This window comes from Aulonocara sp. 'chitande type north' Nkhata Bay, linkage group LG10 (assembly GCF_057382095.1).
Source record: "Aulonocara sp. 'chitande type north' Nkhata Bay isolate Kocher_YH1m ecotype deep benthic linkage group LG10, A_spYH_male_GT1.1, whole genome shotgun sequence".
Taxonomy (NCBI): Eukaryota; Metazoa; Chordata; class Actinopteri; order Cichliformes; family Cichlidae; genus Aulonocara; species Aulonocara sp. 'chitande type north' Nkhata Bay.
In genome coordinates this window covers 23072510-23087923 of record NC_141353.1, presented here as the reverse complement: position 1 = coordinate 23087923, position 15414 = coordinate 23072510, and the positions used below count along the sequence as shown (strand labels likewise).

Below are 15414 nucleotides of genomic sequence, written 5' to 3'. Positions count from 1 at the left end.
AACATGGAAATCAGTGCAATACTCATTGGAAAAAAAACCCAAAACATAAATGATGGTGGTATTAACAGAGAATGAACAGAAATATTAACCCAGTTCTATATGAATGAAGTCTGACCTCACAGGGTTGTGACAATGGGCTTGGATCAGTTACACTGGCAAGTTTTTATAGTGTGATGCAAAGATGTAGTTTACATATGTAATACAAATCAATGGCTAGGAGCAAGTGCAAAAAAGGAGAAAGTAATGTAATTACATGTAATTACAGTGCTCACGTGACGATAAGAGACATACCGTGAATTTATTTCCTTAATTTTGATGACCAGGGTTTGGATTGTTCTTGTAAGCTCTTATAAGCAGTGTCTTCAATTAGCTTTTTTGGCCAACCAATTTCTCTCTGAAGTAAAAGCTTTGACAGGAAATTCAGCTAGTCAAAGTGACAAATCAGATTCCTCCTTGTAGTCTTTAATGTTCGCGAGGCTAATAGCTACTCACAGTACCTGTGAATTAAAGCAGCATGTCAATGTCAAGACTTACAGGATAAAAAGCTAAATAGACCTGGATATAATTACCAAATGCCAAAGATTAAACAGAATGTCATATATCAAATGCACAGACGCAAAGCCACAGGGACACACACAAACACACACACGACACGCTGTTTTACTGATTTGTTGTAACAGTGGTACCCATTGTGTTAAATTTATGTGGACAGGCAGATTGGCTACTAGCAGATTCGACAATTCTCCAGGGTATAAGACCATTTTTCATGTCACCAATTACAAGCCTGCATCTCATTGATTGGGGGGAGCCTTTCACTCAGAGTGACATAAATTAACTCATGTGTCCAGTAAAAAAGCTGGGACGAGATGGCTATCATGGGGTTAAATCCTCTACGTTGCAGCCAGGAGTGCATATTTTTTATTTCTTCTGATCTCATTCTAATTGTGTTTATACCTGTAAAACTGCAAGTTGAAATGAAATATCACATGTTCTATCTTTTCTGTGAATGTGTGCATGGAAGTTTAAATCTCTAAATGCCAGTGGTAATTAAAGAGATTCACTGCTGGTAGAGTGTTGTGTTCCATTTCTGTCAAGGACTTTGAAAGGTGAATTTTGTTTAATATACAGCAGGCAGCAGTGTATTTGGGTGTGCGCTTTGGATTCAGTGTCAAAGCTGTTTACAACATACACAGCAAAATATAACTTCTACTATAAATTTCTATTCTAACTATACTCACAAAAATGTAGTTATGATGAGTTGTGACTATTTATGAGGAACAATAGAAGGAACAAATCTTGGATGGATCAATTGTTTTCCATTCTGCTGTCCAGAAACGAGCCAAGCATGCTGCTGAGTATAAAGGGAATTAAAAGCAGGGGGGCATTTATTTTAAGCAGAGTTATTTATAGTCTTCTACAATCTTGTTTGAAGTGAAATGCTCAGCAGCATGAAAAGAAACAATGGTATTATTGAATGTGATGAGCAGAAGATGCGTGGAAAGCTGAGTCCTGTCAGAGCTTGTGTGTGGAGCTGAGGGGAGGTGAGGGGTGGGGCTCAAAATCAGAAAGGGAGGTGGGGGCATGTGTGTGTTAGCCTCGGGGGTTTTGATCTCTCGCTTCGCTAAACAGAGAGAAGTCCATCAGCAACAGATACCCGTTCAATTATTCAGGAGGTTAGCATGAAAAATAAATGGCTGCTTCCTGCAGGGAGAGGTGTGGCACTGCGCTGGTTCCTGAGTGTTTCAGGTTATTGTACGCTCTCGCAGAGGTTAGATTGAGCAACTGCTTCCATTCTGGAGTCGATCAATTATGTGAGACCGCTCGCTTAACCCCATTAACACTAATAAACTCCACAATTTTCTTAATACGTGTTTCAAACAACATCAGCTTAAATTAGAGTAAATCAAAACAAAGCAGGAAAATACAATAACCCACATCCAGTCAATATTCATTGTTAAATTATCTTAAAGTTTCTACAGTTTCTGATAGCTCCTTAGCTTTGCAGCATTCTTCACAGGAATCCATCAAAGCTAAAGGTAATGTTAGCCATATACAAAGTGGCTAGCGTCGCTAACTAACAATTTTCCAACAGTTGGAAAATGTGGGGTGACTATTACTACTATTACTACTATTACTACTACTAGTACGACGACAACTAATAATAATAATAAAAGTCAACTTGGATTTTAGTTCATGAAGTGCATGAAGATTTGTCTTTGTACAACAGAAACAATGACAGAAAGTGAGAAGTTACACGTTTTGGCCCTGTCACTTTGTGGAGCTTTCAAATGCACAAAAAGGCGAAAGAGGAAATACTAAATATGGGGTCTTTCATGCTACAGTCACACAAGGGAAAAAAGTGGATGTAGACCAAACCACAACAAAAATTATTATGACCGAGTACAATAAACTTGCAATTTTGTTGCCATGATGGAAATGAGACATGGCTTGTTGGTTGTCAGTCAGGGTTGACATGGTTACTTCAAAGATAAGGACCAGGTCTGAGAGTACTCACTGTCAGTTCCTGGCTTCAAAGTGTCTATGTGCATCAAGACAATTATAAAATGGCAATAAAATGGTGTCAGTCTGATAACTGTCTGCAGTTTGCCATTACATGCAGTCCGCTGGAGATAATGGAACAAACAAGTATCATAAATCACCAAAAATCTGTTGTCTGCTGCCATCTATATACACACAGAAATTCACCTTCAAAATCACTGCTTGCATTCAGGGTCAGGCCAAAACTTTGACTTAAAGTAGAATTTTCTTTATAGATTCTTAGAACCTATTTTTTTAACCTCCTAGGACCTGGCGTCCACATTAGTGGACATTACATTTTGGGTTATTTAGACCAAAATACTAAATCTTGCTCTACAAGGGCCTGATATCCACTTACGAGAAAATTATACTGCAACTGTTCTATTGAAATTTTAAATGAATATCCTCATATGTGGCTCTCATTTTTCTTAGAAACAAAAATTAGGAAAAAAAAAATCTGGTATAACTTTATTTTTACATTCATCAGGTTCCAATCAGCCTAAATATCAAAGAGAAATTAAAAACGCATGCCATGGAAGAGTTTGGGTCTTAGGAGGTTAATATTATTTTTGGTCACTATTGGATAGTGACAGTAAAGAAGACGTGCAGTAAAGAGCCACAGGTCAGACTCAAACCCAGGCTGCTGGTCTCTGGCCACACAGCAGATGGGCACCTGCTAACCCGCTGAGCTAAACTGGTGTTGTAAAATCTCCTTTTTATATAGGAATATAACCAGAATACAATGTGTCTACATACAAGTTGCACTTTATTGATGTAGATTGGCTCACATTGATTCCAATGTGCTACATAAATTTGGTTTAATTGTGGTTTTCACTGTTTAAACTAACCACAACTGTGCATTGTCCTTTGGTTTCATTGTTAAAGAGATTAATACAGTATGATGGCAAATAAGACTACACATTTCAGGGGAATCAAACTTGTGCAATCTGCTATTTGTTTGTCTTAAAACTGACCATTGCTCACATTGTTTTTTTTCTTCCTCGGTTACACACATATTTGCAGTGTAGATGATTGTTTATTGTCCTGGCTCTTCTTCCTACTGTTTTAGTATGAATACATGTAGGCTACAACGTATAAATCTGGACCTTCATTGTCTGTTTTCAAAAGGCTTTAGCTCCTCCACTTGTTTCATATGACAGTGTGAATCTATGAGGGTAGTTCTCTGAACAATACAAGCTTGTCACATAGTCAGCCAACTCACTTCTATGACTGGAGGCCAGCCAGCTGTCCCCGATGTCATGTCACTCTGTCCTAATGTGATTGCCATTTGGCATTAGCTGACTTTTCGTCTTTGTCTGTCTGTAGCGCTTGTTACTTTTCCTTTCTTCTCCTGTCTCTGTAATTTGTGCCACTCTTTGTGCCACTGTCTCATTTTTCTCTTCACAATGATTGGTCTTAAAAGAAAAGAAAAGGTGGAAAAAGTAGCATCTAATATTGGCTCCCGCTCTGCTTCCCTCTCTCTCCAGGTGGTCCATCACGTTGGTCGTCCCCTCCATGTGACTGCTGCTGCAAGAACCACAAAGGTGACGGCGAGGGTGAGAGCGGCACCTCCTTTAATGAGCTCTCCACCTCTAGCTCTGAGAGCCAGTCAGAGGCCAGCTCTCCCCAGGGAACAGTCATCTGTGGCCCAGTAAGTCGCCAGTCGCATCCCCGTGCCAATGTCCAAACCCTGGACAGGCCGCTGAAAAAGGGCCCTGTCACCATGGTCCAGCAGTCTGAACAACGACGCAAGAGTGACTTGCTGCGCACTCTTACAGCCAGCTCCCGTGATACCAGCAGCTGCAAGAAAAGGCCCACAAAAGAGAAGCTCACAGTTGAGGAGGAGTTGGAAAAGTGCATTCAAGACTTCCGCAAGATTAAGATCCCAGAGAGGTTCCCTGAGAGGAAGTACATGTGGCAGGCTGACCTGCTGAGAAAATATCGTCTCTGAGGCAGGAAACACAGCTGAAGGAGCAAACACATGAGGCCAAGAATCAGTTCAAGCGTTTTTTGATCATAAATTTTGCAACAAAGGGGAGAGAACACTAAACTTATTTAAATCAAGTTTCTGAAAGAAACCTTACTTTTATGCCAGTGCGCTGAGAGTCTAAACAGAAGCTAGAAGGAATGATAAAGAAAAAAGAGACTGTTCTATTATTGACGTATGTATGGTAGTAGGCTTTGTATGTGTGTTCATGTAGATTAGGCCTACTGTATGTACTGTAGGTGTGCTGTAACTTACTGAATGCCTTCAGAACTTTGAATAATTTATCCCAGAGGACCAATACAAGTGGATAAAGACAATGTCCATGAAATGATCAACCACCAGAAGGCTTGCTGATGGCTACACTTGGGGCTATTGATGGCTGCTGGACTGCACATGCTGTAATCGGTCATCATTCACTGAAAAACCATCGCAAGAGCCACGGTTTTAGTCAAAGCAGATAAGCACTGGTCTAGTATGTGATTGTATGTGTTTATGTCTGTGAAGGTTCTCAGTCATCCAGGTCATGGTAATCTAAGGAGGTTGAAAGAAAAGCGAGAAGTGTCAAACTGAAGAAGCTTCTTGGATGAGAGGTCAAAGGTTTTCTTTCCAAGCTCCTTAGATGTGTGTGTTTATGTGAGTGTGCGTGTTTTGTGTCTGTTTGCACCCGGGTGGCCTAGAGGTCACACATAAGTCCACATTGGGACCCAAAAACACTTCATACTGTTCAAACAGTGCTCTCACTATAAATGCACGCAAAAATGTCTCATGACAGGATGGCATGAAAAGCTGGGTTAATTACTTTTAAACAACTTCTGGAGACTTCCGAGCTGGTGTAAGCACAGTTTTGTCAGCAAGTAACTTTTGCATAGATCTTCACAATGTTGGTTAGATGTAGAGCAATACCCACATTACTGTGTGAAGGGGAAGCAGAAGAGTGAAGGTACCAGAGATTCAGTGAAGTTCAATAAAAATATAGCACACACATACACATTTTTCCCCATGTACTGAAAATCATATTCACTGCAGCATAATTACATTCCAAAATGAACAAAGCAGTCAAACTTTTATTCACATACTGACACACAGAGCAATCAAGCACAGTGTCATTTAAACTACGCTTAATATGGCACAATAAATATGGAAAGGATAAAAGGGGACTGCTGTATTTGCTTACCCAGTGAACACAGACAGATGCCTTCTATACTGACTGTTGACAAGCTAATCAATAGTTATTGATGATAGAGTCTGTTGATAGAGCTGATAGATGTAACTCTTGTTTACAATTACTAATGAAGCTCTTGGGTTACTGACAAAGACAAGCTGCTCTTCTATTCAGTCAAAATTAGTCATTATTCATGTATTCATTTACCTACTACTTGGCTCTGTCAGGGTCTGCGGGATCTATTGCAGTGTAGACAGTCAACTGCTATATTAAAGCAACACAATTTAAAAGCATGAGTTAATATCCCCTGGAAGATGATTGTTATTCCTTCAAAGTCCTTGCTGAATAAAAAGTTACTGCCAATGGCAAAAGCACAGAAACGTTCACTGATGGTGCAATTATAAGGCATTTGTCTTTAGATTTCATATTGTTATTGGTCACTTAAAGCTGCCGTTTACTTTTTCATTGCCAGGTTAGTTCATTATTATTACAATACTAACTGCAAATGTAAAAGAAGAGTTGATAACTATATATATCACTGTTTTTGTAGATATGTATTAAAAGTGGTGGGATAGGGATTCACATCGATGAGAAGGCTTCTGATTATGAGACAGAATTATTCCATTTTTGTCATGAAGGTATTTTCCTTCATGAGGAAGTAGCTGATAAATTGGTACATGTGTTGGTCAAGGCATTCAATAAAATCACAGTTTTTCTGAATAGTTGGGTAGCTGTGATAAAAGATGTTAGCATTAGGAAGCTATACATCTAAATGAGTTTCTTTATATTGTTGAAATTTCAGATTGACCTTTTGATTAAAAAAAAAAAAAAAAAAAAATATATATATATATATATATATATATATATATATATATATATATATATATATATATATATATATATATATATATATATATATATATATATATATATATATATATATTAAAACAGAGGTGAAAATGAAAATAATTATATTACACAAACTTGGCTGGACTTGTATTTATCATTGAGGGTTATAAAAGTGCAGAGGAGTGCGATCTATAAACAATCACAGCTTTTTGCAAAGCAAGAAAAAAAAGCACACACAACTAAGAGTAAAATATGCATAATGTATACTTGTCAAAGATCAGTTAATTTAAAACAATCCCTGATATGTTAAAAAGAAGGATGATTTAAAATGTTTTATTACACTTATTTTTCTATCAAATGCCCTTTAATTTAATACACCGTCGAGCACTTATTCTGCCCATATAATGTATTTCCTGTGAGAGAAGTTAAGTGGCAGTAAGAGTGCCAGGGATGGTCATAACCATATGTCTGCTAAAGCTCATTATAGTATAGAGTAAGTGGTTGCAATAGGTGCTAGATATAAACTAATCATTCTCCTCATGTCAATACAAGTAATATAATTTATTTTTCTACATTACTGGAATATTACATTTTCATTTTGAAGTCATTGATCTTTTTCGTTGAAGTTGAAATATGTTAATCCAGGCTACATATCATATGTAAATAAACACCATAAATCATACCTAACCAGAAAAATGTATTATGCTCTCTGTATATAACATGCAAATCCATGAGGCATTGCTGCTACTCTGTTCTTAATGTGCAGTAGACTGACAATAATGTAATACAGCCATTATTGTTTTTATTGTTTTGTCATTTAGCGTTGGGCTATCTATAACAGATCTCATATTTATATTGTTTTTTTTTTTCCAAACAACAGTGTCATAAATGGACTTCTCTAGCACACTCATCTGTGTCACAATCACTGATGACTATGATGCTGATTTTCAACCAGAATACAATGGAGTGTTAGAATAGTCATATGTTTTTGCTGTTTTGGCTCTGAACTTGATTTGAAATGAAACAGTGACTATAAAAGTACTTTGAGGGTGTTTACATCCATTTTTCCATTTCAGAAGAACAGTGTATAAATCCCCTTTAGCAGATGCAGGAAAATGCAGCAGGACAGTAGTTCTAAACCCACACAACAACAACAAAAAGCTTTTCATCAAAGAATTTTATGTTCTTGACTTATCATTTGTCCCAAGCAAAACTGAGGATTTTATCCCCAAGAATATACAGTCCGAAGATCACAAGAAACTGCTCCAGTAGGTCTTGGGTCATGGTAGTCTCAGGTCCCACTCACACGGCCTAGAAACGTGTGACTGTGTGACTGGGACCTGGGGCAGTGACCATCTGGTAACTACTGGGACTTGAGTTGATAGTGTGGCTTCTTTTCGGGTAAATTTTAGGATAAAACCTATCAAGCCGCTATGTCTAATGGATTAAAAGCCTGACAAAAAGGGTGACACAGATTAAAAATTATACATTCAAACATACGATCCCACAACTCCTTAGCACAACCTTGCCATTCTCAAACCATCCCCTATTTAAATTTGGCTGAGCTTATAGATCATCGTTTTGGCAGCACTGCGGAACTTGTTAAAACTCAATGCCGTCTAACCCCAGTGGACAAAGTACAAAACCCAATCAATGTTAAAAAATGGTGAGCATAGTTCTGAGCATGTCAGGGCTCTGTGTGCGGGCAGGCAGAGAGGAGGATCCAAATGCAGGACTCGGAAAACGGAATGCAACTCAAAAACCTCAGCTTTATTGCTGGCCAGAAAACAAAACATGAAGTGAGGACTGAACACCGAAACCAAAAACACACAGGCATAATCTGAGGGTACGACGCGACACTGGGCATGGGAAAACACAGGGCTTAAATACACAGGGTAGTAATGAGGAAATGGGCCACAGAAGGGAGACACAGCTGGGAGAGATCAGGGCTAACGAGACATGGGGAACAAAGCTGCACACACTAACATAAGACAAAGTCTTTCACAATAAAACACAGAGACAGAAAATGAAACATGGAACTGAACTATACATGAAACCACCATTCCTAAAACATGGATAATAGAAACATGAAACTCTAATAATGATAATAATAATAATAATAATAATAATAATAATAATAATAATAATAATAATAATAATAATAAACATCACAACAAGAGAATGAGAAACAATCCAAAACACCAAGATAACTGAAACACAAAGTACCAGAGAAACAAAGAATAATCCATGATGCAAAAGTGAACCAAAACATAATAAACTCAAAATACTGGGTCCAACGGACCCAGAACCGTGACAGAGCATACCTAAGACGTCAACACTGTGTGTTTGATTAATGACATTGATTTGATGTTGGCACATTGTGAACTCACAGCAGGATACATTGCAAGTGGTCAGATAGGAGAGTCAAAGGAGTGATCTAAAACCAGTACTGGAACTAAGGAAATGACCTTAAAGGTGGAAAAATGTCAAATTTAAATCAGGTATTGTAGCATTTGAGTTGTATGGGGTGAGATTAGAAGGTTTATGATCGTACCTTAAATTTCTGATACTGTTCTTTTCATGTGGACGTAAACACCCAGAAGATAAAGCTGAAGATCACAACTTCTTGTCATAGTCTGGCTAATCAATGAAAGGCAGTCCAAGATTAGCTGAGTACAAAGCCAGTTCACAGCGTACATAGGTGAGAGAATTTATGTATAAATCTTTCTATATGTTTGCTTGGTGTGAACCAAACGTACATGCATACATATAGACAGAAAAACAGTTTTGTCTCTGGCTGATTTAAATTTTTTAGAGTAGGTAGCATACTTAAGACTGATTCACATTTAACCCATAAATTGTGTGTTTTTAATTGCTGGTACAATTATCATCAAACTAAAACACAAGAGCAAACATAGTTTATGTGTAATGTGAGGGTCCAGCTTTTAGTTTTTAGCATATCGTTTGTAATTTTTTAATATGTTTAATATATTTTAATATGTGCAATAGTTTGGGTTTTGCTGTCCATATTCAGCTATGCTGAAGTGACTTTATGGATTCTGTTTGCTTGACTCTACCCATCAGTTTAAAAACATCGTTTTTTTCTTACTTAGAGATGATTCAACAACAAGGTCAACTGTCATGAAAACCTAAGAGCATTTTCAAGCACAGATTTTCACAAGCTGTGATTCGAAATGTTGCTGAACGGACAAAGAGGGAGACATATACCAAGACACCTGGTGGCCTTCTAGAGTAGACTAAAGACGTTGTTGCACAATTTACAAAAAAATATAATGTAATACAGAAACACAGTATTTTAAATGAAAGAAAGTTAATTAACTTACACGTAGATCACAGTCACAAATAAGGTGTCTGTCATTATTCAAGCATTTGTTGTTTTTGTAGATTTGTCTGGTCAGTTTTCATCTTCGAAGCACAAGAGGTGATTTTCAGTTCAGTAGAAATGTGAATTTTTTGATAAAGAATGACTGCAATCTTGTTTTCAGACAGACGTATGTAAAGGATGGGAGAATGAATTGATTATATGTTTGTTGACTGAGATCATTTTGGATTGCACCTATTATGGTTTGTGATTTTCTTGCCTGTGTGAAGTGAAGCCTGTGTACATGACTGCAGGTCTTTTTATTTTCCTCCTGCCTTTATAAGCCTGCTAATCGCAAAGAATATCATAATATTCTAATACAACATGGCAGACCCGGCAGATACTGTACGAAACAAAAAGGGGCGTCGGTTTTGATGTATGTTGATCTGACACACACACACACACACACACACACACACACACACACACACACACATACAGAAAAACAACAAATGAAAATAAAAAAAGAAAAAATGGTTCAGAAGCATTGTGAGCATGTTGGTATACAAAACTTATAACAGATTTGACTTAGTCTGTTCTTGTGAAAAAGATTATGTTAAAAACTGATATTTGACAGAAAAAAAAGAAAAAATGAAAAAAGATAAGCACAACTGTGTTGATAGTGTCTGTTGTTCCTCCACCGGTGTATAACATTATCAAATAAAAACTAAACTGCAGTTTGACTGAGCTCTGGCAAAACAAAGCAACTCTCATCAGGAGCACATAGCTCATGGAATAAAACTTCACCACAAATTCTCCTGAAAGGTTAAATCCTGCTTTAGTAACCGTGGCATTATGAAAGTCTTTATTATATAAATTATAGATTTACTTTTCAGAGTTCATCAGATTGAATTGTCAAACAATCACTGCTGGTGAGAGTTGCTCTGTATTCAAGGCGTTACTTATGTCTGCCTTTAGAGACAGTACAGTTCATCTGAGAGTCTTTAGATACGAAGCATATAGTAATTTTAAAAATGTATGAGTACAACCAATAAACCAGACATTCTGTACAGTGTTCTATGAGTTTCATTTATTCTCAAAATCTTACAGAGTTCAACGTTTTCAGCACTTTTCACTTGTTTGGGTTCTCGTAAGTTTCTGTGGCATTATTAAAAGCAGCAGTGATATATTCAAATCTTCAGTATTCATTTGATATTAAAGCTTCATGGATGAGCACTTGAGTGGCCAGCAGCTCCTTATGTGCATTTCAGTGGCATCACACTAAAAGTATTTTTTAGCATCACCCCGATTTGCTGTACATTTTTGCAGGGCGTTTGGATGCTAGCTCTGAAAACGAGCTATGAATGTTATCAGCCAAGGAGGCCTAGCAGGTGACGCTTTCTTTCTACCTAGTGATAGTTGAACTACTGACAGTGGCACACGAGTTCAAGGTGAGAATTTTGCATGCAACATTTGTTATTCCTGCTTCATTTGTTTTTTCCTTTTCACTTTTTGTCACTCTAAGCTAAAGAGAAGTCTATTTAGTGAGATTTAGGCATCAGAACAAACCTCCATTTGCCAGCTTCCTGTAGTATTTACCACCTGATATTGTCACTCATATAATTTGTCTTGCTTTCTCACTCATTATAACCAGGAGTTAAAGTGGGATTTAGCAGCTTGGGGTATCATAAAATCTGGTGCACTGGTGCAATGTGGGAAAAAGTGATTAGAAAGTCACATAATATCTTGCTTTGTGAGCTCCGGTAGGCTTTAGTTTGTGTACAGGCTGTGATCATTTGACCCAGGCTGCTAGTCACTGTTCTTTGTGGGTTTAGCTAGCTGAATTCAACAAGATATAAGCAGATGCTTCACAAGCTTTTGTGGCTTTTATACTAAAACTAGTATAAAAGGTAGAATTTAATGAGTGAATTTATTTGCACTCATCACCTTTGATATATTCTGATTTTGGCTACCCTTGATGTAAACTAACACTGACCATGAACACCACAGCTGCTCTCGACCAGCCCAGTATAACATATTACTATAAACTTCACCAAAGTACTGTGAACTAATCAATTTAACCTGCAGTCATACTGCTAATATTAACATTACAACATCTTGATATAACCTTTAAATAACAGAACATTTGTATAGTCTAGTTAGTTTTGCAGGACTTCTCACAAAGACATAATTGAGCAACACTTCGCATATAGATCCAGTATCTGATTTTAAAATCCGACGCCACTGATGCTTGTTCCTTTTCTCTACAGAAAGCAACTTTTTTTTATATCTGCACCATGAAACATTCACAGCGAGGAGAAGAAAAGGGCGATGAGGGTGTATGTGGACTGTGGGATGGGGTTATTTTCATATTACCGAACAAGAATCTCCATACTGTCACTGAAGCAAGGCTAGACTGCAGCACATGAAAAATTAACTCATTCCGTAGTAATATGCATTAACCTGCCTATCAGATTTAATTGGTCATTAACTGAAGGTGACAGAATGTCTTTGAAATGTTCCAGCCCACTTTAACCCCTGATACAACAGACGATAATGATGCTCAATGATTCCTCTACAAGATATGGAAAGATGCCTCTGGTCATGTATATGGGATTAATAAAGGCTGATAACAACCCAGTCTGGAGTTCTGTAACACTGTTTTTTCTACAGTGTGATAACTAAAATAACTCGTGGAACTACTTCTCTCTGGAGTTACTCTATAATTTAATTTGGAGGCAAATGGCAAAGAGTAAAATTAATATTAATATGCACTATTTCTAAAGACCCACAATGGATTGAAAAAAAAATCCATTACTTGTGTGCATTGCATTCTTTTTTCTACTTGACACCAAACAGCACAAATCTACATATAGTATCGTACCATAGTCCCGAGAAAATTTCAATTAACTCCACTCCATTTGTTAAACACTATTTACTGAGTAGTATATAAAGTTGTTTTTGTCCAGAAGCTGCAGAAAAGATTTATATATAGCCCAAAAGGATGATTTTTTTTATGATTTTGATAAATTACATCACTTATCCTGGTGTTGTCAAGAAAAAATTATCAGCTTAACCACCAATACGAATGGACTGGTAATTATGTAGCACATTTTATTCAGTTTGAGCGCCTATAGTCCTAGTCATCCAATCACACGCATATGGTTATATTGATACCTTAGCACTTTTAGCTAACACACACACACACTCCGATGGCAAGTCAGGGTTCACTATGATACTTCGACACATGGTTTGTAGGAACCAGGGATAAATTCAATTACTTTGCGACTGGTAGATGGTTTGCTTTACCACCTGAACCACAGCTGCCCTGTTAATTGAGCTGTTTTTACACCTGACATTTTGATATGTCAAAGTAGAAAAATTACTGGTGAAAGCAAATGGTTCTTGATGGTTTTGTTCCTTCATGTATACCAGGAAAACCATGACAGTGGGCTCACTGCATACCATACCTAAAGTTCTTCAGATTCAACTAGAATACAGTCATATTTAATGCTCTCACCTGTGCTCTTATGACTATGACAAGCAAAAATGCTGTAAAGAAAACAAAAAACCCATAACCCAGGTACACATCCCACTACACAACATGTGCTATGAGGCTAATGAGGACATCTGAAGGAGCTGAACAAGCATGCCAGTGATCAGCAAGAAACCTGACAATGCTTGCTGTTGGGCAAGTCAGGACTTTAAATGACAGGTGAGTAACAACACACATACACACACACGCACACAATGTTTAGCACAACAATGTTTTATCACAGTGTTTTAGCACAACTATGTTTATATTTTACATTATTATCATTATTGTAGGGTCTTTACCTTATAATATAAAGCATCGTGAGGCAACTGCTGTTGTGATTTGGTACCATATAAATGAAATGGAACTGAAAAATTGGATGGTGTTTTCAGTTATCATATAGAAGCAATTTGTGTGCTTCATCATGTAAAGGTCTCTGTCCTCAGTAATATTCCCAATCTTTATAAAGTAACCAATTGCACTATGGGGACTTTCATGCAGCCGATGTCTATTATAGTGATGATTTAGTTCTTAGAGTGCCGACTGGGGTTTGATCAGAGACTAATCAGTTATAGGAAATGAGAATTATGGTGACCTTTATGTACTCAGTGAAGGATGTAGATATGCAATGTTAAAAAAATCATTAAAAAAACTCGAAAAACTTCTCTTCTACCTACTTCAGGTCCTCTGACAAAACTTCAAGACAATTAAATCATCTATTTCCAAAAGGCATATGGAGACAAATCTGCTATTTCTGCCAGACTAGCTCATCCCCCGGACAATACAGTTAATTATACTGATTTCAAAGTCACAGTCAGAAGGAAAATGTCTGGCTGGGAGGGAAGAATGCATGTTTCATGTCTCTCTTTGTGGCTGCCAGTTCTCCATGGAAAGGAAGAGGGTGGAGAATATGCATGACAGGTCCTAAAATAGCATCAGTGGGATCAGCTATCTTCTCAAGATCAGGGAATGGGGTCTGCATGTGACTCTTTGAGCTGGACAAAGTCTGCGATAAAGAGACAGATAAAATAAGAAATGGGTTGATGGGGTGTGAATAGAAGTGTAAGGGAGAGGTGATAAACAGTGTTGAGAGAGGGAAAGGTATTGAATTAGGATGAAAGGTGAGAAAGGGAGCAGGATGAGGTCGAGGCAATGAGCGGAAAGAGTGGGAGAGGTTAGAGGATGGAAAAAATGAGTAGTCTGGATGTCTGCATAGAGGGAAGGAATAAAGACAGAAAGGACAAGAGGAAATAAGGAAACAAAATAACTAAATACTAGCTGTTACTGATAGGAAAAGGCACTTTACAGGTAGAGAAGGCATGCTAACACATGAAGCAGGTGTAGAGACAGGTGGAAGAGAAACGTAATGAGGAAGAGAACAGCAGCAATGAGCAAGAGGTGCATAATAGAAAATAGAGATTAGGGGAGAAAGCAGGAATAAGCACACAAAGCCTGTGTTGGCTGTCAGCATCCATCTTTAAGATAAGAGCTGCAGCTACATGATCTGTTTTCCAGCATTACAGATGAAAGCGAGCGCTCCTGTGCGGCAATCAGATCAGCCGTGTGTATCGCCATTGTTGCCACTAGCCGGGATGATTTTCTCAGCAACACAGCTGAATGATGCACACTGCCAAGCATTGTGGAGCAAACAATGGTACAAGTCTTTGTGCACAAAAGGCTGATCTAGCTTCAGCTGTGCCATGGTTCTGCAATCACACTGACAAGATTAGTAAATAGACATATAATGCTATATCTCTGTTAACTGAAGTAAGCCAAAGATTTTTTGAGGTCTTGTCATTCCAGGAAAGTCACAACGCAAACTCACGGAATGTCAACTGGTAACAGTAACTATAACACATAACATTTTAGAGCTGTTAAGTTAATGCTGACCGTGTAAATCGACTGAAACAACGACAACATAGCATGCTGTTCTCTAGCTACAATTTACAAGTGTGTCTTAAAAAAAATAGAAAATTGGGAAAATTTTTCACAATTAAATTCAAAAGGTTAAACTTTAAATA

At 37.6% G+C, this 15414-nt stretch overlaps 1 protein-coding gene across 1 annotated transcript in view; it reads left to right on the top strand.

Annotated features, from left to right (window-relative positions):
• The window catches only part of kctd16b (potassium channel tetramerization domain containing 16b), an 88075-nt gene extending 81585 nt beyond the window's left edge, over nt 1-6490 (top strand). Inside the window, exon 2 of the mRNA XM_086309179.1 lies at nt 4026-6490. Within this exon, the coding sequence (XP_086165305.1) occupies nt 4026-4489 (464 nt within the window). The 3' untranslated portion in view covers nt 4490-6490. The remainder of the gene's footprint in view (nt 1-4025) is intronic.
• Nucleotides 6491-15414: the final 8924 nt, after the last annotated feature.